This window comes from Petromyzon marinus, chromosome 1 (assembly GCF_048934315.1).
Source record: "Petromyzon marinus isolate PM22_M1 ecotype Great Lakes invasive population chromosome 1, UKy_Petmar_22M1.pri1.0, whole genome shotgun sequence".
NCBI lineage: Eukaryota > Metazoa > Chordata > Hyperoartia > Petromyzontiformes > Petromyzontidae > Petromyzon > Petromyzon marinus.
Genome location: NC_133667.1, coordinates 32,537,876 through 32,561,126, shown reverse-complemented (window position 1 = coordinate 32,561,126; position 23,251 = coordinate 32,537,876). Strand labels below are relative to the sequence as shown.

The window sequence follows — 23,251 nt, the reverse complement described above, 5'->3', positions numbered from 1 at the left end:
GGTAGTAATTGTTGTTTGTTGCGGAGTGGTAGTGTAGGGGTTAGTGCACTGCGCTACGAACCCGGTGACCGGAGTTCGACTCCCGCTCACTGCCAACACCAGTGACGATTATTTGAACTGGTCCTGGGCCTCTCCAACATCGACTCGGCTTCAAATGAGTACCCGGTGCGATGTGTAAGCTTCGCCAATAGGTACAAAAATCCAGCCGTCGTGGTGGTGGGCTACCCACCCCGTCGTGCGCTGATTTTGCCATCCTTAATAGGTGCCCCAACAGTTCGGGGGATCTTTGTAATTGGTTGTGAAGGTGATTTTAGTTACATGTTGACGTTGGTCATGTTGGTGATGGCTGTCCGTAGCAGCAACAGTGCCGGTGTTGGTAGCGGTGGTCGTGGCGTTGGCTGCGTTTTGTGACGGTCGTGTTGGTAAAGATGGTGATGTTGGTGCGATCGACATCTTCACTTGAAACCAGAGCTGGACTCAACGCAGAGGTATTTGACACGTGGGAGACGCCTGCTACGCACGCACACATACGTCTACTAACGTGCGTGCCTGTGTGCGTGTGCGCAGCCTCCGTCCGGTGAATGTCACAGCTCCCGGTGGTGCCCGGTGTGTGCCGAGCTCACCTGGGCCACGTGACAGGGATTTGAGGTGGGGTGGTGGGGAGCGGTGGGGGGCGGCGGGGGGGTGGGGGTGGTGGTGGTGGGGGTGGTGGTGGGGGCCCCGCGCTCACCATGGGGAAACACGCGGACGAACGCCGGGTGGATCTGGTGCCCGGTGACACCAAAACCGCCGTCCGCTCCACTCAGCCGCCCAACCAGGTTAAGGTTGCTCGCCCACCCGGTCCTCGCCACAAAGAATGCTCCCGGCAGCGTGCCGCGCTGGCGATTCTTTTCACACTGGATGGAATTCAACGTTAAGCAGAACTCGCCGATTCACTCCCAATCACTCACTTCACTGGCGGGCGGGCGCCACAACATCGCCGATTTCCATCGCCGCGACGATGATTGATACTGTCGCCGTGAAATGCGACAATTTTATTCCTCCACCCATGTGGACGACTCGGGCCTACCAGACTGACCCGTTTCGTCACTGTGTCCGACCACAGCGCTGCAGGTCAAAACTAAAAACTCGGAAATAGAAGACTTCGTTTTTTCACCAAGACTTGCACCGCTGTGGTCCACAGACCACCGGCGCGTTCCGCAAGGCCATAGGAAATTTCCTGCGGAACTCTTGCAGAAACAATTGCTTTGACGAAAGATTCGTTTCTTTTTATCTCAAATGTTAGTGTTTTTAATATAAACTAAATATTTTTTTATTTTACCAAATAGGGCCCACTGAGCTATATAGCTTTTTTTCAGAAGTGACCAGGCCACAGATGATAGCTCAACCAAGTGGCTTATCATGTAGAAATTTAAAGCAGCCAAATACTGTAAACGTATGTTTCTAAATTGTGGAGGGGAAAAACCGGAGGACCCAGAGAAAAATCCACACGACCACTGGGAGAACATGCAAACTTAAAACATACAGCAGGCGTCGTGGTCCATCGAACCCATGACCTCCTGCAAACCAGGCGAGGCAGTTCATGTCTGGCCACAGTGGCGCGCCCCCGTAATTGTTGGGAAACGTTACATTAAGCCAAACGCAAGAGGAATCGCAGGAAACTAAACGAGGGGAAAATAGGGGTAGTATACGGAGGGCAGTATATGGAGGGCCTGAGATGAGCTAGGGCAGAAGAAGAGGGTAAGTTAACGGTGGTACTGGCCGAGGTTTGCGTTCGCTGAGATAGTTCCCGCAGTCAAAAGGGGGGAATCGCTGCATGCTTTCGTACCGTATGTAGCCAACCCTACTAATCGGAGGTGCGGGGGCTAATCGGAGGTGGGGGCATGCAATGATGAATTAGTTTAATGGTTTAAAAATCAGTCCTCACGATTATTGTACGTGCGTCGAACCACGCCTCCGGGTCGATAAAACGAGCCCCACTTTGCGGGTTGTCCTACGCATGCATAGACTCGTCCCCCCGCCATACGAATGCGGAATTTCCACCACTGGCTCAGGGCTGTGAACAGGAGGAGAACGTAGCCGCAGTGCGCATTTGAGCAGGAAATCGCTTGAAGTTTAACTTTTTTTTTTAAACTAAGGGCCCTATCGCAATGCCGACAAACATGTTTAGGACCGCACAGAGCCCACCTTCCGTGCGAAGAGGTTCCTCTGCCTGGGAGGCATTGCCAACCCTGTACCGTAATCCGCGTGCGATAATGACGGCGTTGCATAATGTGCCATTGTGCTGCGCACATAGTAGAGCTGATGAATGGATAATGTATGGAATTTTTTTGTTTTATCTTAAAGCTTTCGTGACTGCGGGAATTAATATTCTTTGGGTCTTTCGGTAAAGTCACGTAGATAGAACAATAAAATAATGAAAATGAAAAGGAAGTAAATACAATTTTTTTAATTATCATTATTAAAAAAGAATACAAAAAACATTTTTTTAATTAACTTAATTTTTATTTAATTTCGTTGTTCTATCTACCTGACTTTACCGAAAGACCCAAACCTCGCCGCTTGAGTTTGATTCAGCACCCCCCCCCCCCCCCCCCCATTTCACCCGTGACCAACACGGCGCGGCGAGGCCTTCATCCAGCAGTGGATTGACAGAGAGCTGTAAACGTAACGTATGGTGATCCCCCATTCACAGGTTTGTGTAGTAGACTAACCATCATCAGCCATGACCAATTCACTGCTAGATGAAGGCTTTCCGAAGCCATCACCATCTCTCATGATCCTGCAATGTAACAATCCAGCGAGCTCCTGCACGCGAGCCGATTCCATCGCTCCACCTCCACGGAGCACGTGCTCTTGGGCATGTTGCTTATGAATATGACCTGCGATGCATCTCTGATCGTCTATTAATAGTTCCCATATTTTGTGCACAATTTGGATCAGAAGCATGTTCGTGTAGCTGGCCCAAAGTGTTTGGAACCACCTACGTTTCGTGTCTTGGCATCCCTATTCTGCCATCTCGGTCCTCATTTAAACCGACTCTCTTAAAATCGCTAAAGTTTAAGTGTGAATGTAATTTTAATCTGCACTTGTGGAATGCGTTGACATTTTCTGCCAGCGGAGCCACCCTTGGAAAAGAGCTTCTGAGCTCAAAGGGCGTCACTCGGGGAAATAAACTTCTGATCATGGAAAAATATTTATTGCAATACACGTACTCGATGCAATGCATGTGTTGTGATTGTAACGATTCTTGTTGATTGTTGAATTGAAACGTCATCGCATGCCCGAGATCTCTGCGTTTTGGAGCAGAGCAAAGCTTTTATGTTTAATCCATTGCAGATTTGCTACCCCCCCCCCACCCCCTTACAGACAGCAGAACCACACATGTTTCTGCCAGAGCATATCTGCCCAAGTATATAGTCGGAGCAGGGCCAGAACAGATTAAGAACAAACCGGTTTTTATACAGTACGAGTTTGTGATTTGGAGAACCCACACAGCATATGGAAAGGCCGTCATCCAGCAGTGGATTTGACAAAAGGGGCTGTGCGTGTACACGCATGCCCATTGGTGACCGGGCGGCACGTGACAAAGCACTCGGTTTGAAATCTTGAGTTTGAAGTCGAAGCAAGTTTGCCAACTACTGCTTCCCTCCTGTGAGTCGTCCGCGCGCGCCTTTTGATCTTGGCGGAGTCGCAGCGTCTCTCACGAAATCCGCGTAGTCTGGCACGCTTGCCCCTTCCTGCTTAGCACTTCTCACCAATCTTGACTTAAAGCTTTCGTGACTGCAGGAATTCATGTAATAAAATAATAACACTATCACGACGTTTCGATCGCAACAAGCAATCGTCATCAGGTGAAAAATATAGCGGGAGAGCTGCTGAGAATATATATTCTCTATATAGCGGGAGAGCTGCTGAGAATAAATAAATAAATATTCTCGGCAGCTTTCCCGCTATATTTTTCACCTGATGACGATTGCTTGTGTTGCGATCGAAACGTCGTGATATTGTTATTATGTTTATTATTTTATTATTTCTTCCATCTACGTGGCTTTACCGAAAGGCCCATAGAAAAAAAAAACTTCTCACCAAGTTCGCCTTCATAGGGACTCGAGATTAAAGACGGACGATAGGTGGAGGGCAGTCGAAAGCCAGCATCTGAGACATCTGTATCGTGTTGTGTTCGTGAGAGCAGCGATTTTTCACGGTGGTAGGGATGAAACACCTGGCCGGCAGCTCATGAAAATTCACCGAGCTCACCTGCGGAGGGGTTGGAATCCGGGAGGAGATCACCGCTGACGGCGCTGCTCGCTGTGTTGCCGCAGGTGCAGCACAAGCCTGTGTTGAACTCCCTGGTGGGGGGCGCGATGGCAGGCGCCGTAGCGAAAACGTCCATCGCTCCACTGGACAGAACCAAAATCATGTTCCAAGGTACGGCAAAGAGCCTCGCTATTCAGCGGCCACTGCCTTCGTTCGGCGTGAATCTTTCGCCGGCCGTGATCTATCCGCTGCTGCTCAATCAAAGCCTCATCCCCGAGCCGTCGCCATGCGTCCATGGTCCTGCAATATGAGAATCCACCCTGCGCCTGCACGTTAGGCCTTTTCTATCGCTCCGTCTCCCCGGTGGACGCTCTCTCGGTCGCGTTCCCTCCCGTCGTGTTGCAGACGCTAGGCTGCAGGAGTTTCCCTCCTCGAATAAAATAAATGAACGGGGAAAGCACACAAGCCCCCCGCCTTCTTTTTGGCGATATCCATTTCTCGTCGATGCCCGTGGTGGACGCGTCTTTGACGCCATGTTGGTTGTTTTGCTTTGCAGTGTCGTCCAATCGCTTCTCTGCCAAGGTGAGGCCTCGCATAAATTACACCGCTCCACGTTTTGAGTTGCACCAAGCTTGAGTGATTACGACTGTCTCGGTATACGAAAGGGTTCGACACAATTATTAACTTTAGCATTTGTATTTATTTTTTATTGTCTTTCAACAAAAATCCGATTCATATTCTTGGTTCTTTCGGTAAAATCACGTCGAAGGGAAACAATAAAATAATACTTTTATTTAATATTTTTATTATTTTATTGTTTCCCTTCTACGTAACTTTACCGAAAGAACCAAGAATATGAATCCCTGCAGTCACGAAAGCTTTAAATAAAAAAAAAATCTGATTATTTATATTGGAAGAAATCCGATGAGCTATGCAGCTCTCTTTCACATAATGTCCAACCGGGGCAGATCAGAACGCTACAACAACAAACAGTACAAAACACGATAGTGCAAAGCATAGGAAAGGTAAACAAATCGCTTAATTAAAATTAAACTAAACTATTTATCTATTTTTTGATTTAAAGCTTTCGTGACTGCAAGGATTCATCTTCTTTGGTTCTTTCGGTAAAGTCGCGTAGAATGAGAATAAAATAATAAATTGATGAGATAAAATAACAATAAAATTCTCACGACGGTTTCGGCCACAACACAAGTGGCCTTCATCAGGTGAAGGGACGAGACTGTCTGGAGGACAGCGCTGGAGCGAAACACAGTCAAGCTCAGACCGCGACCTTTAAGCTGTGTGAGAGGAAACAGAGCGCCTTGACAAAGGACTTAGCATAAAAATTTGCATTTAATTGGCGAACTTAGCATGATGAACGGTAAGGCCCACTGAGCGATTGGCTCATGTTTCAGAAGCGACTTGGCCACGCGTAATGATAGCTCAGCAGAGTGGCTTATCACGTGGACATTTATCGCAGGCAAAGTAATCCAAATAATCTAAAATGCATGTAAAATATAACGTCCTCTTCCCCCGCTCTGAGCAGGGATGAATATCCCAGTTGCGCAAAGGTTGAGGAGTTGGCCCAAACTGGTGAGGTTTCAAATTCATCCCATCCCCCTAACCAACAGCAGCGGGATGATTTTTTTTGCGATTGTTAGGCCACTAATTAATTATTTGTTTGTTGCAATTAAGGCAAAGATTGAATGATATTGCTGTGAATTATTGAGGCCAAGAATGAATTGTATTTATTGCAATTAAGGCACAGATTCAATGATATTACTGTGAACAATTTAGGCAAACGATGAATTATATTTATTGCAATTAAGGCAAATAATTAATTATGTTTGGCAGTGCAATTAAGGCCAAGCATTAAACATATTAACGTCTAGGACCACGATTTCTACCTCCGGGAAAAAATGGAAATATTTTAATAATCACATCTTCAAAGCCACGTTTGAGTCTTGTCACATATATACACATACAATGTGTATGAGTATTAAGGAAGGAACAATGCTTTTGACTTGGCGATTAATTACTAAGGATTACGATACATATGTCAGAATATCTTTTCCTAATCTATGCAAATTATATGCCAGTGCAGCATGAAGGCTTGTGGAGTGAACAAATGAGCTTGGAATTGGGAAAATAGTGCAAACGAGATGGTAAATACGAGCCAAGGTAAATAATAAATGGATAATTCTAGGTATGTAGATTAACTATAGCCTGGAACAGACTGTAAGAACAGGTGCTGTTAACAAGCACCTATGAAGGCCGGAACGGCACTCGAAGGGGTGGGTGGCCAGCACCATGCCCGGCCGCCTTTGTCTCCCCTGTGGCGATGTTTGCACACCACACCAGGTACTAATTTGGAGCTGAGTCTACCTAGGGGAGGCCCAGAACCGGTGAAGCTATTCGCCACTGTTATTGGTCGTGAGTGGGTCGTTGGGTTCGTAGCGCAGCGCGCTGAAAGCTGCGCTACCGCTTCCCCACCAATGTCTTGGCTTCTGGGTCACCCTCCTCCTAACAAACGCGGTCATCGCGCACATTCCACCGACTCCTGCCTCCCACATCGCCGCCATTGTCGGTGGCCCCGCGACCCGTGCTCTCGCCGCACCCCCCCCCCCCCCGTTCCCCACGCGATCCACGTGCACGGGGCCCGCGTTGTGTCTTTCGCGCTCCCGTTGGCAGGAGGCGTACCGCCTCATCTACGCCACCTACAAGGCCGAGGGCCTGCTGAACCTGTGGCGCGGAAACTCGGCCACGATGGCGCGCGTCGTGCCCTACGCCGCCATCCAGTTCTGCGCCCACGAGCAGTACAAGCGCCTGCTCGGCCGCTACTACTACTACCCCACGGGCAGGTCGGTACCTGCTGCGTGTGTTAGTGTGGGTGGGTGGGCGGGCGGGCGTGGGGAGCGGTGGCGTAGCGGCGTAGCGCCACGCTGCGTCTAAGAACCCGGCGACCCGGGTTCAATTCCCGCTCACGGCCAACACCCAGTGACGATTATCTGAAGCGGTTCCGGGCCTCCCCTTAGGTCGACTCAGCCTTAAATCGGTACCTGGTGCGGTGTGTAAACATCGCCACTGGGGAGACAAAGGCGGTCGGGCGTGGTGCTGGCCCACCCACCCCCCTCGTGTACCGTTCCGGCCTTCATAGGTGCTCGCTAACAGCACTTGCCCCTACAGTCTGTTAAGGCTATACGGGGGGGTCTTTGGGTGGGTGGGTATGAAGTGTGTGGGCCATTGGGTCCCTGTGTGTGTGCGCGTGGATGGGAAGTATGTGGGCAGGTGTGTGCCTGTGTTTGTGTGTGGTGCTTGCGAACAGCACTTGTCCCAACAGTCTGTTGAATGATATACGGGGATATCTTTTATCCTCTTGGGTCTTTCAGTCAAGTCACGTAAATAAAAAAGAATAGATCACGACAATTCAATCGCAACACAAGCAATCGTCTTCACCTGACGTTTCGATCGCAACACAAGCCATCGTCTTCACCTGAAGACGATGGCTTGTGTTGCGATTGAATCGTCGTGATCTATTATTTTTTATTCACGTGACTTGACCGAAAGAGTGTGAATTCCTGCAGTCACGAAAGTTTAAAATCAAGGGGATATCTTTGTGTGTGGCTGGTAAGTGTGTGGGCAGGTGGTTGCATGCATGTATTCATTCGTGGGTGGGTGTGTGCAGGTGGGGAAGTGAAAAATGTAGGCAGGTGAATATGTGGGCTGGTGGGGTGTGTGTGGTTAGATATGGGTATGTGCCTGTAGTTAAGTGCAGGGAGAGGCAGTGTAGTGGTTAGCACATTGCGCTACGAACCCGGCAACCCATATTGGATTCCTGCTAACAGCCAACACCAGTGACAATCTGAACCAGTCCTGGGCCTCCTCTAGGTCGACTCAGCTTCAAATGAGTACCTGGTGCAGTGTGTGAACATCGTCACTAGGGAGACAAAGGCGGTCGGGCGTGGTACTGGCCACCCACCTCGTGTGCGGTGCCGTCTTTCATAGGTGCTCCCAAACAACACTTGCCCCAACAGTCTGTTAATGCTATACGGGGGATCTTTGTAGTGGGTGTGTGCATTCATGCGCGTCTGTGGGTGGGTGTCGTGGTGACGTCACCGCCGCTTAGTGGCGAATGGCGGTTGTTGTTGTTGTGTCGGTGACTTGCTGCCAATAATTTTTTGTTTGTTTGTAGGTGATTTGTTTTTTACATTTATTTTCATTCCACAGGAGAGTGTGGAGATACTTTCAGACATTTGCAATTACTTGGATTTTTATTAATTATACCCCCCCCCCCCCCAACTGCTCCACCCCCACCCCTCCAACACCACATCCCACCCCTTCCAGGCCTCTGCCCCCATTCCCGCGCTTCCTCGCTGGCGCATTTGCCGGTGTGACGGCGGTGATGCTCACGTACCCGCTGGACATGATGCGCGCGTGCATGGCCGTCACGCATAAGGAGATGTAAGGGCGTGCACCGTGTATGTGTCTTAGACTCAACGCTGCCCACAGACTCTCACACCCGCCCATAGACTCGACACTGCCCATAGACTCGACACTGTCCATAGATTCAACACTGCCCGTAGGCTCAGCACTGCCCCAGTACATGAAGCAGTCTCCCTCCTTGACCTCTTTCTTATCCTCTCTTAAAGCCTCACCCTTTCTCTATCGCCCATTTCTCTTCCTTCCCCCGCCTCTCCACTCCCTCCCGTCCCTCCCCTACCCATTCGTGATCCCCAAGTACCCCTCTATCGCTGTCGCTCATTCCTCAATCCTTGTAGCACTGCCCCTGTGAACTACAGAACTTCATTATGTCACCGTTTTGTAAGCTGTGTCAAGCACCTTGAGTGAAGGCCCTTTATAAATATAAATTAATAAATATAATGTGCAGGCTTTCGCGACGAATATTATCCATAATAAAGGGTTTTTTTGGGGGGTAGATGGCGTAAAAAAACCCCTTTATTACGGAAAATAAATATAAATAAAATTCGATATCGTCGGATGTTCGTGACAATAATTGTATCGTGAAGGTTTGCTTAATGTTGCTTTTATCGTGGTTATTGTTTTATTGTATACATATATTTCCTTGGTAATGAAAGGCGTAAATAAATTATGGTGAGGGTTATTATCCGTTAAGTTAATGCTTTGTAATTTATTTACCGGAGTAATTGACACCGTGTTGATTATAGACGTCATCATTTTTGCCGTTCATTTAATTACTTAATCATTCCGTGTGCGACTGACAGTGTGCGCGATATAAGCGATGTACAGATTGTCAGGTTTCAACGATTACCAGATGGCAGACTTACAGTACAAACACAATATAACAAAACATTTCAATATGATTACAAAGCTATGGGAAACTTGATTACAAAGCTATGGGAAACTGATCTCGTGATTACCATTGTTTTGTTACGTTTTATATTGTATCATATTGGAACGCCATAAAGGTCGCTAATAAGAGGGGGCTATTTGTTCCATCTAGCTCACTCGAGGCGAGAAACCCTGGAGGGCAGCAAAAAACCAGTGGGAACAATTGCCCAAAACTCTGTGGTCCACCGGTGGGAGGCGATGATTGAGAAATTTGCCAGTAAATTTTTATAATTTGCCAAATTCTTCTCCATGAAGCCAGCACGCATTGGCCTACTGTTGGCGAGCGACGTCACGGCATCGTGAACGTCCACTATTGATGCAGACGGCGCGTATTTTTCTCCGGTTAACACACGCACACACGCCGCCGTATTTTTTCGGGGCTGCCGTTGAATTGATCGCCACGGTGGTGAGATGGGGTACCTCCCTCGCCTGGTATGAAGGAGGTCGTGGGTTCGATCTCGAGCCTGACACCTGTTGTATATTTGGAGTTTGCATGTCTCTCTCCACCGTGGTCACGTGGATTTTTCTCCGGGTTCCTCCGGGTTTCCCCCCCCCACACATTTGGAATCAACATGCGTTTCGAGTATTTGGCTGCTACAAATTTCCACGTGATGTTAAGCCACTTCGTTGAGCTATCATTTGCGATGGCCAGGTCCCTTCTGTAAAAGAGCTACGTTGCTCAGTGGCCCTTACCTGGTGAAATAAAAATAGTTTAGTAGTTTATTCTAAGCGCGAACCTCCGGTCCGGTCTTTCACTCTCCCCCCCACGCTTCCCCCCTCCCACCTTCCCCCCCCCCCACCCTTCCCCCTCCCCACCACCCCGTAGGTACAGCAGCGTGGTGCACATGTTCGTTCGAATCCGTCGAGAGGAAGGGGTGGCGACGCTGTTTCGCGGGTTCAGCCCCACGATCCTGGGCATCATCCCTTACGCGGGCCTCAGCTTCTTCACCTACGAGACGTGCAAGAACCTGCATCGAGGTGTCAGCTGCGGCCCGCCCACCTGCCCGCATGCCGTTGCCTGCTCTGCCCGCTCCGCCCTTTCCCCGCTCGCGCTCAGTCAACCGGAGCTCGCAATACGAGTTTGGGCCACGATTCCCCCTCCCCCCCTTTTTCAGTTGTGTGGCGCTACTTCAGGTTCAATGGATTGTCGCTGTTCAGTTGGTTGTTGTTGTTGCCGCCACCTTTGTGGTGGTCTGTACGTAAACACGTGCGGCCCGTGTGTCCTTCGACGGCTGGATGAGGGCCTGCCGCGACGTACTATTGGTTGGGAGCGATCTGACTGTACTTCACCGTGCTGGTCAGTGCGGGTTGGTGAAGTCGGGGAGCGTAGACGTCGCAGTACGGTACCGACTTTGCCGTGCGCAGCCCTCCGTGTCGCCGGAAGGGGTGAGGCCCACGATGGGAGTGGCAGCCAAAGGAGGGAACTCGCCCGTGCGGACGTCCTTCGTGGTGATAGAGCGATGAGATGAGCTTCATGCGCAGTAGCGCAGTTGAATGTTTGCATCCTGAGACCCTTTGGGATGACGATGGCCTGAGGAAGATTTCTACCAGAAGTGGATAGATGTCGGATGGTGACATGAGATGTGTACATGCGTGGCTCATTTCCGCCATGGTGCACATGTTCCACTCATGTCGTATGGCATCTTCAGGATGCAATTGCATTTAGATTCTGTAGAAATATTAAAGCGATTTTTTATTTTATATATTCCATGGATTTCAATCGAAGGCTATTTTACATCTCAAGTGCATTTGCCCATCCAACTGTCCATATATCGACTACTGAACATTTGTGAAAAAGAGCTTTATAGCTCATCGGATTCCCCCCCAATCTGATTAAATATTCTGATTCTGACACGTTCGTACATCCATCCTGTCTGTCCGCTCATCTATTCCGTCCGTCCGTCCTTCTTGTCCGTCCGTCCCTGTCCGCCCGTCGGCAGACTACACTGGCCGCCGGGAGCCCGGACCGCTGGAGCGTCTCCTGTTTGGCGGCTGCGCGGGCCTCCTGAGCCAGACGGCGTCGTACCCGCTGGACGTGGTGCGGCGCCGCATGCAGACGTCGGTGGTGACGGGCGGAGCGCGGGTGGCGCTGGTCCACGGGGTGAGCGGCCACGGCCACCCCGCCGCCGCCGCCGCCGCCGCCGCTCACCCCTTGCTGCTGGTCGGCGAACCTCGCGGGGCCGGGGGGGCCTACACCTCGGTTCTGTCGACGGCGCGGCTGATCGTGCGCGAGGAGGGATTCCGCCGGGGCCTCTACAAGGGCCTGAGCATGAACTGGGTGAAGGGCCCCATCTGCACCGGCATCAGCTTCACCACCTTTGACTTCATCCAGGACGTCTTCCGCTGGCTCGGGCTCACGTAGTCGCGTTTGGGTGAGGGGGAGGTGGGGGTGGGGGGCACGCACCCCCTTTGTCCGCACTCTTTTACTCGGGGGTTTCCCATAGTCCATTGGTCGCGTCCCACCCCGGGTACCGCCGATGTGCGTTTGGCCAGTCTTCTAAAATTGTCCGCAATTGCACGTTGAGTCCGCCGCTTGCCGGGTGCGTCAGCCGGTCGCCGAAACCCGTTCCATGTTGACGCGGGGAGAGCCTTGGTTCGAAAACAGAAACGCGGTGTAAGTCGCTTGGGGACGAAGTCGAGAGACCAAGATCTCGCCGTAGCCTTCAAATAGGCTGTTGGGGCGAGTGCTGTTGGCGAGCACCTGTTAAGATTTGGAAGGGTGCCGTTCCCGGCCGTCTTTGTCTCCCCGAGGGGCCAGGCACTCGCTTTGAGTGCCTGGCCCCTGACATGACGTGTACGTCATGTGGGACGCGCGCGTGCGCACGCGGAGTCCCGTCTCGATTTGAATCGGCACCGTTACGTGGGGACGTGTTTGGCGATCGTCGGACGCGTGTGACACACACACACACTCGCGGCGACTGAATTTGCGCTTGAACAGAGAAGGTGGTGGGCGAGTCGTGGAAACGGCGTTCTGCGGTGGGTCACGAGGTCGAGTAGGGTAAACTTCGCTTTCAAGCAACCCCTTCTCCCTCGCTCTGCCAGACGAGCGTGCGAGCGTGGGTCGCCCGATTGTGCCTTCTGCCAGCGTGCAACGGCGGTTTTACTTAATTGGGTTCTTTTGATTAAAAGTAAAACAAAAACTTAAGGTTTTTTTTTCTTGTTCAATGCAAGTCTAGCAGTGCCCCAGACCCCCCCCCAACGTACCCCCCCCAGCGCTGCGATGAACCTCCCGGGCTGGCTTAACGCCCCGTGAACGTTGCAAGGTTTGGTGCAAGCGCTCTCGGGGGGGGGGGGGGGGGATTCGATGTGCGATGTTCGTGGGTCGAGAGGTCACAAGGGGGGTGGGGGGAGCTGGGACTGCCCTTTTGGCGCCGGCGGCGGCGGCGGAGAACGAACGCCAGTGGGCGGATCGCCGTGCAGTTGCGACGATCGACCGGGCGCCTCTTTGCCGTTGGGTTTCTTTGTCCCCTCGCGCAAAATCTCAGCCGGCGGGAAAAATGTAGTCCGCGTTTCTGAGAGCCAACTCCTAGCACACAATGCAACTTAGACGAGGCGGGAGGTGATCGTGCGAATTCGACAAATCAGACTCGTTTACCCACAATATTTCTTCGTGTGGGGACGTGCGATGGCCTTATATTATTACGTAAAGTGTATTAAACGTTTAAGGGGCGAGAGAGATAGAAGCTGCTTGGTGCTGATGAGTATTTTACTGCGTTCAGGTCCGTGGTTTGTTATCATCATGTGGAGCGTGCCAAGTTGACTGAACGGTGGCGATGTGTTTTTTTTAAAGATGAAAAGGGGAGAAGGCGATGCGGTTGTTGGTGGCTTTGTATGATCGCAGTATTACAACCCCCCCCCCCCGTGCCTCTACCTTCTCTTTAACTGGCGTTTGTCCCGTAAATGAGCACTAGCACTTTTTGGACAATCATTTGTGGAGATGACGCGTTTTAGAATTACAGGACGTTCGAGATTGTCGGGTGGCTCTGTGCGGTCAGAGCCGTGAGACCCGGCACCTGTCGAGATCCTGGGTTCGTATATCCCGGTTAAGAGTCGCCCCCCCCCCCCCCCATGATTAATCTGGATTCTCGTGTCTTGGCGAGGTGATGGGTCTCGCTCAACCTGGTCACCCCAAAGATTGCAGCAACAAGGATAACAATGACTACAAAATAAATCCATCGCGTTGCGTTTGTTTTCGCGGGGGAAAAGTGTACCCAGCCCACCTTGATGTGTAACTACGGTAGAGGAGTCCTGTGAAGCACCTTCTTCTGCAGTCGCTCTCCGACACGTGGGGCACTGCCGTGCGAAATTTCCCGATGGATTCTTTACATCGTCCTATGCTGGCCGCGATGGCGCAATTGTAATAAGTTTAAGGGAGAATATTTTAATTTTTTTGCAATTGAAAGATATTTACGGAACATCTTTACCAAACGTTGAACGCGAACGGTACTGCCTCGTCACTTCGAGTATTATTGGGGGGGTTTTTCCCCCCCTCCCTTTACTCCTGTGCCAACCTCGTGGTGTATTCACAAGTTGCGAACTGCAGTCTGCCCTGCTGCCATTATGCGCGCGCGTGTGTGTGTGTGAGCATGGTGCGATAGTTGGGTTGGCACTCGATGCCAAGCTTCAGTGTTTTTATGCTCCGGTGCTACACGCGCGATGTCCCAAACTCGAGTCCTCGCGGACTCCCCCCTCCCCCTCCGCACCACCACCACCACAATGCTACGTCTATCCGGGTTCACCAATGTACTGCTCACTCCATTCAAATTAACTCGTTCCACGCTGCACGCACCGGATGATTGTTGTACAGTGTGGTGGTGGTGGTGGGTGGCAAGGGCTGGCGTTTTGGAAAACCCTGCCGGTTTAACCCTCGCCACGAAGTGATGACGTTCAACAGCGGTGCTGCGTGAGCACACTCCAGACAGAGACGCCGTTTTCCGTACGCCGCTGCTGCTCTTTATTAACGAGCCAAAATGAATGTGCTGTTACCCCGCTCTTGTTCACGTGTTGTTTGTGTTGCTTTCCTTTGCCGTGAAACGTGACGCGTGAAAGTTACGGAAGTGCCTTTTGTGTATCCCCTGCTCAATGATAAGTTTAAATTTGGAGGGATGTCGGAGGGGAGAGAGGGGGGGGGGAGGGTATTTTAAAAATACAATTCATTGTGTATATAATCGACGTATATCCCTGTCGAGTGTTTTTCATGAGTCTGTGTGTGTGTGTGCGCGCGTGTTATCTAGCGTGTGGGGAGCGGTGGAGCAAGCGGTCAGCGCGCCGCACTACGAACCTAGCGACTCGGGTTCGATTCCCGCTCACGGCGAACGCCAGTGACGATTATCCGAACCGGTCCAGGGCCCTCCCCGAGGTGCGGTGTAGTAAGCCTCGCCACTGGGGAGACAAAGGCGGCCGGACGTGGTGCTGGCCCACCCACACCCACTGCATGTGCCGCGCCGGCCTTCAGAGTTGCGCTGCTCGCTATCAGCAACTTTACTCACAGTCTGTTAAGGCTATACGGGGTATCTTTTTTTTTTATCTATCATGGTTTGGTTTGAGTGGGTGGGGAGCAACATTGGAACCAAATCAAGTCACTCTTGCTGGAAATTATCACGGGGTGATGCAGTTACGATGATGACAACGTTTTGCCTGAAGGTGGCGCTCAATGATTGAAAATCGGAGAAGCGACCTGGGGGTGCGGGGGTGGTGTTTGGGAGCAATCAGTGAGCGGACCTCATTAGAATAACCCCAGCTCCTCTGTGCTTTAGGCTGCCTTTGTGCGCGTCGTGTTTGCGATTCACGGGCAGCGCATCGATTCGCGAATTGAATATCCATTCGCAAGCTTGCGATGCGTGCATGCGTCAAATAATGCCGCGCCACGAAGCTCGGCGGACCCGAGTTCGAGTCCCGCTCACGGCCGGCAACATCGGTGACGATTGTCTGAACCGGTCCTGGGCCTCCCCTAGGTCGACTCGGCCTCAAATGAGTAACCTGGTGCGTCAACATCGCCGCTGGGGAGACGAAGGCGGCTGGGCGTGGTGCTGGCCACCCACGCCTACGCGCGTGCCGTTCTGGCCTTAATAGGTGCTCGCTAACAGCACTTGCCCCAACATTCTGTAAGGCTATACGGGGGGGGGTGGGGGTGGGGAGGGTCTTTGTCAAATAACAGCGTGTATACTCGAAGACATTTGCGTTATTAAGACGCGTCTACGTGCATTGGGGTTTGCGCGACCCCCCCGCAGCCGCTAGAGGCCGCTACACGCACGACAGTCGAAAGTACCCGTCTTGTCGAAAATGAAATCGAGGGTTGTGAATCGTCGCACCTGATACTCCCCATGCCCTTCCTAAACCGACGCAGCACCCACGGGGCAAATTGTTCCTCTGAATCTTGGGCCATCCCTAGGTCGACTCGGACCAAAAAGGGCGCCAGATGTAACTGTTCGGTGGTGAGCATCAGAACTACTGAATGGGCAGTGCATGGTACTTGCACGTGCCACGGGCTCCAGAAGAGACGGAGGTTGTGGAGTTGATTGGACTGGCCGATGAGCGGTACCGGCGGTGTCGAGATCGGCCTTGGTGGAGGAGGAGGTTCGTGAAGGACGCTCACAACAACAACAACAACGACGAGCGGAGCGCCGGGCAGCTAAAACGCAGAGAGTTGGCACAGTGGAGAGCACGGCTGGTGCATCTGCCGTTCATTTCGGTGGGTGAACCCGCGGCACCTTGGGTCTGTTCCGTGACCTCCAGCCAGCGGGTCTTCGACACGTCACGTGGCCTCAAAGTACACCTATCGTGGCACAGGGGCCGTTGTGACGTCACCGCCACCTCGTGGTGATTGGCGGGTGTTGTTCAGCGCCAGGTGTTCGAGAACAGCGGTGGTCTCGGCAGTTTAGGCCTTCCCCCGTACCTCCGATTAGCACGGCTGGCTACGTGCGGTGCGAAAGAAGTTCAACGTACATTAACAGTGAGTGTACATGTGGGGTGGAGCGGTGGCGCAGTGGTTAGCGCAATGCGCTATGAACCCAGAAAGCCGAGTTCGTTTCCCCGACCACGGCTAACATCAGTGGCGGCGGATGTCAGAACCGGTACTGCCCGTCCCCAGCCTCCCTTCGCCAAGCCACGCTGAGACCAGCGCGAGGTGAAGTATGGTCAAAGGGGCCGTCCATAAATGACGTCACGCACCTGGGGGGGGTGTTTGAGAAATGTGACGTCACAAAAATGCGCAACTTTAAATAAATACAATTGTTATAACACCACTAATTGTTATAACCACACTCCTACAACATCAGAGTGCAGCGCCACATTAAATACGCACTACAATTACTTTTCGTGACGCCGTGTGACGAGGGTGGGGGGTCAACAATTGTCCAAAATTGCGTGACGTCATTTATGGACGGCCCCATAGGCAGCCGATGACCGGCACCGCGTGGGGCGGAATTCGGCCAGCAGTGCATTGACATCGGGGCTGTACGCACTGTGTGTGTGTTTAGTGATTGTATTGTATGCATTGAATTGTATTGTATGGTTGTCTTTGTATGGTAGTATATTATGTCATTGCATGGTTGCATTGTATGCTTGTGTTGTGTAGTTGTCTTGTAAGGTTGCATCGTATGATTTTATTAAAGGATTGTATTGCACGGTTGTATTGTATGCTTGCATTGTAACATTGTATGGCACGGTTGTCTTGTATAGTTGTATGATATTCTTTTATTGTAGGGTTGTGTTCCACGGATGTATTGTAGACAATCATCGGTTACGATGGTGATGGCCAGTGGTTAGTTTGAGCCGGAACAGACCGGACCGCTGTTTCGACAATTGCTTTTGGCACTCAGCCACATCCATCCCCATCACACCGCCTGGATGTCTTTATGCTTACAAACTTGTCTTAAGATCACGGGAATGCTCCTCGATCGGCCTTCAAACAGCCGAGGAGTATTGTGGATAGATGGCGGCGTACCTTGTACCTCTTGGTGGTAGTGCCTTACGCCGATAATTAATCATCCAAGCCAGCCGCTAATAGCAGCCGGTGATGACTTCTAATGAGCTAAACATCATCGTGTACCCCCATTCTAAAGGGGAGACGTGGAGAATGAGACGTGGAGAATGAGACGTGGAGAATGAGCCCAACAGACGTGTGGGTGACAGCAGCTGATGGTTTATGTTTGGTGTGCGTCACTATTTACCACCACCACCACGCACCCCCCCCCCACGACCCCCCCCCACCTCGCTACCCTTCCCACCCAGCCGCCTGCTGGACTGTCTCGCACCCCCAAGCCCCGAAACACACACGCACCGGTACAAAGATCCCCCGTACAGCCTTAACAGACTGTTGGGGCAAGTGCTGTTAGCGAGCACCTATGAAGACCGGAACGGTACACGAGGGGGTGGGTGGCCAGCACCACGCCCGACCGCCTTTGTCTCCCCAGTGGCGATGTTTACACACCGCAGCAGGTACTCGTTTGAGGCTGAGTCGACCTAGGGGGAGGGCCCGTGACCGCTTCCGATATATCCGTCACTCGGTGTTGGCCGTGAGCGGGGACTCGAACTCGGGTGGCCGGGTTCGCAGCGCAGCGCGCGAACCGCCGCCAACACAGGAACAACAACAGCAGCGGCCGCCGATCGCCACGGAATGGTGGTGGTGCTGGTTGTGGTGCGACCTACTCGTGCTTGTGCCAGACTGGGTGCACTTTTTGAGGCCACGTGAAGTGTCGGTAAGCTCTGTGGCGGGAGGCTACGGGACGTGCTCTGGTGTTGTGGGTTAAAACTGGCAGACGAATCGGACTCTTTTTTTTGTTTCACCAGGTAAGGCTCCGCTGGCCTGTGTAGCTCTTTCTTAGAAGCGACCGGGCCACAAACGGTGGCTCAACGAAGTGGCTTAGCACGTGGACATTTAGAGCAGCCATATGATCTTGACGCGTGCTCTTGAACGTCGAGGGGAACACCGGAGGACCCTGAGAAAAATCCACGCAACCACAGTGGATGTTCGTGCAAACTCCAAATATACAGCAGGCGTTGGCAGGGTCGGGATCGACCCCACGTCCCCCTGTATACCAGGCGAGGTAGTTAACATCTCCGAAGCCAACTGCGGTCACGATCTTGTGATCTGTCTCTGGCCGTCCGTTCGTGCGCGTGTTTCCGTTCCTCCGTTTCTCATTTCAACTTTGCGCCATTCTTGCTTCCGTCCACCCGTCTTGCGGTTCGCGTGCAAGTTGTTCCGCGTGTGGGAACACCCGTGTGTGATTGTCCATGCGCGTTCATGTGCGTGTCCGTTCACGTGACTGTGTATGTGTGTGTTGATCCCTTTGCCTCTGATAATTATTGGTCAGCCTCTGTGTCTTTACATGCCTTAATTAATTTATCAGTCTGCCTGTCATTTCGTCTGAGCGTTCTTTTGTCTGCATGTCTCTCTTTGCGTTTCTTCGTCTGTTTGTACATTCTTTACCCGTGTCCATTCATCTGTCTGTCTGCCTGTTGGTCCAGTCACGTGCCTGTTCGCTCACCTTACCGTCTACATTTGTGTTGTCTCTCCGCGCGTCTCTTGTCTGCCTCTACGTGTCTGTATTGGGATCTGTGTGTGTGTGTGGGCGGAGCGGTGGTGTAGCGGTTAGCGCGCTGCGCTACGAACCCCGAGACCCGAGTTCCATTCCCGCTCACGGCCAACACCACGGTGATGATTATCTGAACCGGTCCTGGGCCTCCCCTAGGTCGACTCAGCCTCAAATGAGTACTCGGCGCGGTGTGTAAACATCGCCACTGGGGAGACAAAGGCGGCCGGGCGTGGTGCTGGCCACCCACCCCCCTCGTGTGCCGCAGTTCCGGCCTTCATAGGTGCTCGCTAACAGCTACTTTCCCCAACGGTCTGTTGAGGCTATACGGGGGATCTTTGTCTTGTGTGTGTGTGCGCCCCCGTGTCTCCTCCGCCGTCCGTCGCAGCTCATTACGGAAGGAGCTCACGGAGCCGGTTCTGCTGGGACTGTGGGAACGCGACGTCGCTATTCATGGGCCCGGCGCGCGCGAACAATCAGCGCACAAAAAGCTCCGCCTTAGACTCCCCGCTCACGTCCCGAGGCATTCTAGCGGGGCTCGCCTCTCCGTGTCACCCCCTCCTCCCTCACCCCCTACTGCCCTCCCTCCCTCCCATCTTCATCCCTCTCCTCCCTAGTCACCCTCCCCCCCAGCAGCATGATCATGAGCAGCAGCAGCAGCAGCATCCTCCCCTCTCAAGTCCCGTGCCGTAAGAGCTGTCGCACCACTCACCATCACCTCCCCTCCCGAACACCCCCCCCCCCACCACCACTAACCCCTCCCCCAAAGATCCCCCACCCCACCCACACCCCACCCACACCCCCCACCTCCCCTCACCAACAGCATCCTCCGCCCCGTTAACGTCCCTCACCATTCGATCTGCCGGGCCTCTCTGTCACCCCCCGTTCCGCCCCCCCCACAATCCCCCACTGACCCCCCCCCCCATCCCACCGCCTCATCATCATCATCAGCATCCTCCTCCTGCCCCACACGGGCCTGCCCCGTCTCGCCATGAATTAAATGGGCTCCCTGTTGGTGCGTGCGTGCGCACTGAACGCGACAGGGTGTGTGTGTCTGTGTGTGTCTGTGTGTGCGCGTATGTGTGTCTGTGTGTGTGTCTGTGTGTGTGTCTGTGTGTGTGTCTGTGTGTGTGTCTGTGTGTGTGTCTGTGTGTGCGCGTGTGTGTGCGCGCGTGTGTCTGTGTGGGGAGCGGTGGCGCTGTGGTTAGCGCGCTGCAATACGAACCCGGCGGTGTGCTGTGCCTGCCTTCATAGGCGCTCGCTTACAGCACTTGCCCCAAATCTGTGACAGCTGTACGGGGGATCTTAGTCTTGTGGGGAGCGGTGGCGCTGTGGTTAGCGCACTGCGCGACGAACCCGGCGGCCGAGTTTGATTCCCGTGGCGAATATTTGAACCGTTCACGTGCCTCCCCATAGGGGAGCCTAAATAAATTTTGGAAGAAAAAACAACTTGAGTACCTGTCGCGGTGTGTAAAACATCACCACTGGGGATACAAAAGCGGCCGGGCATCGTGCTCGCCACCCCACATCCTCGTGTGCCGTGCCGGCCTTCGAAGGCTTTAAGGGGGGGGGGGGGGACGTTGTCTTTATTATGCGTGGAATCCGTCGTCGGCTTTTTTTTATGAAATGTAACGCGAGATCAATAAAGGGCTGTCCTTTATTTAAACGATTGAGATTACATCGGAAGTAGTTATCAGGTTTACAACAAAATAATAACTGCCTGCATCCCTACCACACAACTCGCCAACCCTTATATTAAAAACCTCACCAAGCCGCTCTCCAACACCGGTAGTACCAAACTCGCCACGCAGCTCACCAACACCAATACTAAACTCACTCGCCGATAGAGATACCTGGCGACCACTGCACCTGACATCCAGTGACCTTCACCCCTTTTTACGAATTGCAGGAGAAGCTGCGTGGAAAGGTATTTGTAGAGGGTGATGTAACGTACGTATGTTGAACTTCTTTCACACCGCACGTAGCCAAGCGTGATAACCGGAGGTGCGGGGGAAGGACAACACACTAAACACAAAACGCAGTTCATGATGATTACGGTGGTCATGGGCTTCATAGGTTCTTGCTAACAGCACAAGCCCCAACAGTCTCTCAGGCTATAGCGGGGATTTTGGCTTTGGTGGTGAACATGAATTGCTAAACGGGAGCGGTACGGGCGAGAGAAGAGATGGGGCTGATGTGGTACAGGAGGGTGTGGAGCTGAGTGGACTTGCCGATGACCGGTACCGGCGGTGTCAAGATCGGCCTCTGCGGAGGAGGGCTCGTGAAGGACGCTGCTAGGCACTTGGAGGCAGTCGCCCTCTTCACAAGAGCGGAGAGAGGAGCGATGCTCACAACAACGAGTGGAGTGCCGGGCGGATATAAAGGAACAAGTTGGCACGGTGGGGAGGGGGGGGGGGGTACAGGTGGTGAATCTGTCAAGCCACGAGCCTTCCACACTTAACGTGACAGCGGCAAAGTGCACCTAGCCTGGCACAAGCGCTGTGATGACGTCCCCGCCATTTCAGTGACGAATCGCGGCTGTTGTTGTTGGTGATGGTGCTGGCGAATATGATGGTGATGATGTTAATGGTGATGGCGGTGATTTTGATGATGGCAGTGATTATGATGTTGGCGATATTGATGATGATGATAATGGTGATGAACTGTGGAAGGAGCTGTATGAGCAAACTCGAATGTGCTGCGAGACAAGACAGTTACACCTGGAGGAACGACCATGGGACACGCATTGACGATGTGTAAACACGATGTGGTTCTCATAAGCGTCACGCTGCCTTCCTGTTGGCCGACGGGGCAAGCCCGAGCCGTGAGTGGCAGCGAAAGGAGAGAAGCGTGCCGCAAACGGGGAGGGACCCCCCCGTCGTCCGTAGGAGATGGAGCGATACATTCGCGTGCAGCCGCGCTGGGTGGATCGTTGCGTTGCTGGAGCGTGGGAGATGGTTTACGTCTTGAGAATGCCTTCATCGAGCAGGGGATTAAGCATGGCTGCTGCTGCTGCTGATGATGATGCTTTGGATTCAAATGTTTGTTGCGTTCCTTCCCTTTGCAGGCGGTAGCCAATTAAGTGATCCTTCCAGCAGGGGGCGCGCTATGGTAACGATGACACCCCCGCGTCGAAAATAAAACTATTTAAATATATTTGTTTTTATTTTACCAGGTGGGTGTGACGTCGCAGCGGTGCTTGTGCCAGACTGGGTGCACTTTGGAGGCCATGTGAAGTGTCGAAGGCTTCTGTGGCAGTAGGTTACGGGACAGGCTCGGTTGTTGCGGGTCTACTGACAGACAAATCAAGACACTTTCTGTTTTTCCAGGTGAGGCCAAACTGAGATTATTTAGTTTTTTGTCAGAAGCCACCCGGCTGTCGAATGGTAGCTCAACGAAGTGGCGCATCATCGTGTGAAGATTTGTGGCAGACGGGTACTCTAAACGCGTAATGTTGATTCTAAATGTGGAGGGAAAAAAATCCGAGCACCCAAAGAAATATCCACGCTACCACGGTGAGAGAGAGAGAGAGACACGCAAACTCCAAATATACAGCAGGCGTTAGGGTCGGAATCGAACCCACCACCTCCTGTATACCAGGCGAGGTAGTTAACATCTCCTAGCCACCGTGATGACGATAAGAGAGACACGCAAACTCCAAATATAGAGCAGGCGTCAGGGTCGGGATCGAACCCACCACCTCCTGTATACCGGGCGAGGTAGTTAACATCTCACCACCGTGGCGCCCACAGGGAATCGAACCGGCAGAGAAGGTGAGAGGATAGTCGAGTATTTGTATATATATTCACACACGTGTGTGTGTTGAAATACACAGTCTATAAACACACGTGTGTGTATATAGACTGTATATCAGGCAGTGCAGGGTTTCCCAAACGCCAATCCTTGCCACCCACCTCGACCACTACGTTCCGCCTTTCCGCTTTCACCAATTTACTCCTCCACATTTCAAATAAAAATTAACTCGTTCCGCGCTGCATGTGCCCGATGATTGTTAAACACGTCCCACGTGACCCGCGGAGTAATTAACCGCTGTCTGCGTTCGAGGCGATTCGAATAACGATTCAAAT

The 23,251-nt window shown here is 52.4% G+C and overlaps 1 protein-coding gene across 1 annotated transcript; it reads left to right on the top strand.

The window, feature by feature from the left end:
• The first annotated feature begins 702 nt into the window (after nt 1–702).
• On the top strand, nt 703–17,255 carry SLC25A42 (solute carrier family 25 member 42). Its single transcript, XM_032949516.2, has 7 exons — nt 703–818; nt 4,326–4,431; nt 4,817–4,842; nt 6,952–7,121; nt 8,605–8,721; nt 10,457–10,608; nt 11,571–17,255. The coding sequence occupies exons 1-7, from the start codon at nt 732–734 to the stop codon at nt 11,990–11,992; spliced, it is 1,080 nt and encodes a 359-aa protein (XP_032805407.1). The 5' UTR covers nt 703–731; the 3' UTR covers nt 11,993–17,255.
• Nucleotides 17,256–23,251: the final 5,996 nt, after the last annotated feature.

Bases quoted from the DNA above. Each gene is read 5' to 3' on its own strand.
- SLC25A42 (XM_032949516.2), top strand. From the start codon at position 732: ATGGGGAAACACGCGGACGAACGCCGGGTGGATCTGGTGCCCGGTGAC. The intron at 819-4,325 runs GTTAAGGTTGCT...GTGTTGCCGCAG, and splicing joins CCACTCAGCCGCCCAACCAG to GTGCAGCACAAGCCTGTGTT. The intron at 8,722-10,456 runs GTAAGGGCGTGC...ACCACCCCGTAG, and splicing joins GCCGTCACGCATAAGGAGAT to GTACAGCAGCGTGGTGCACA.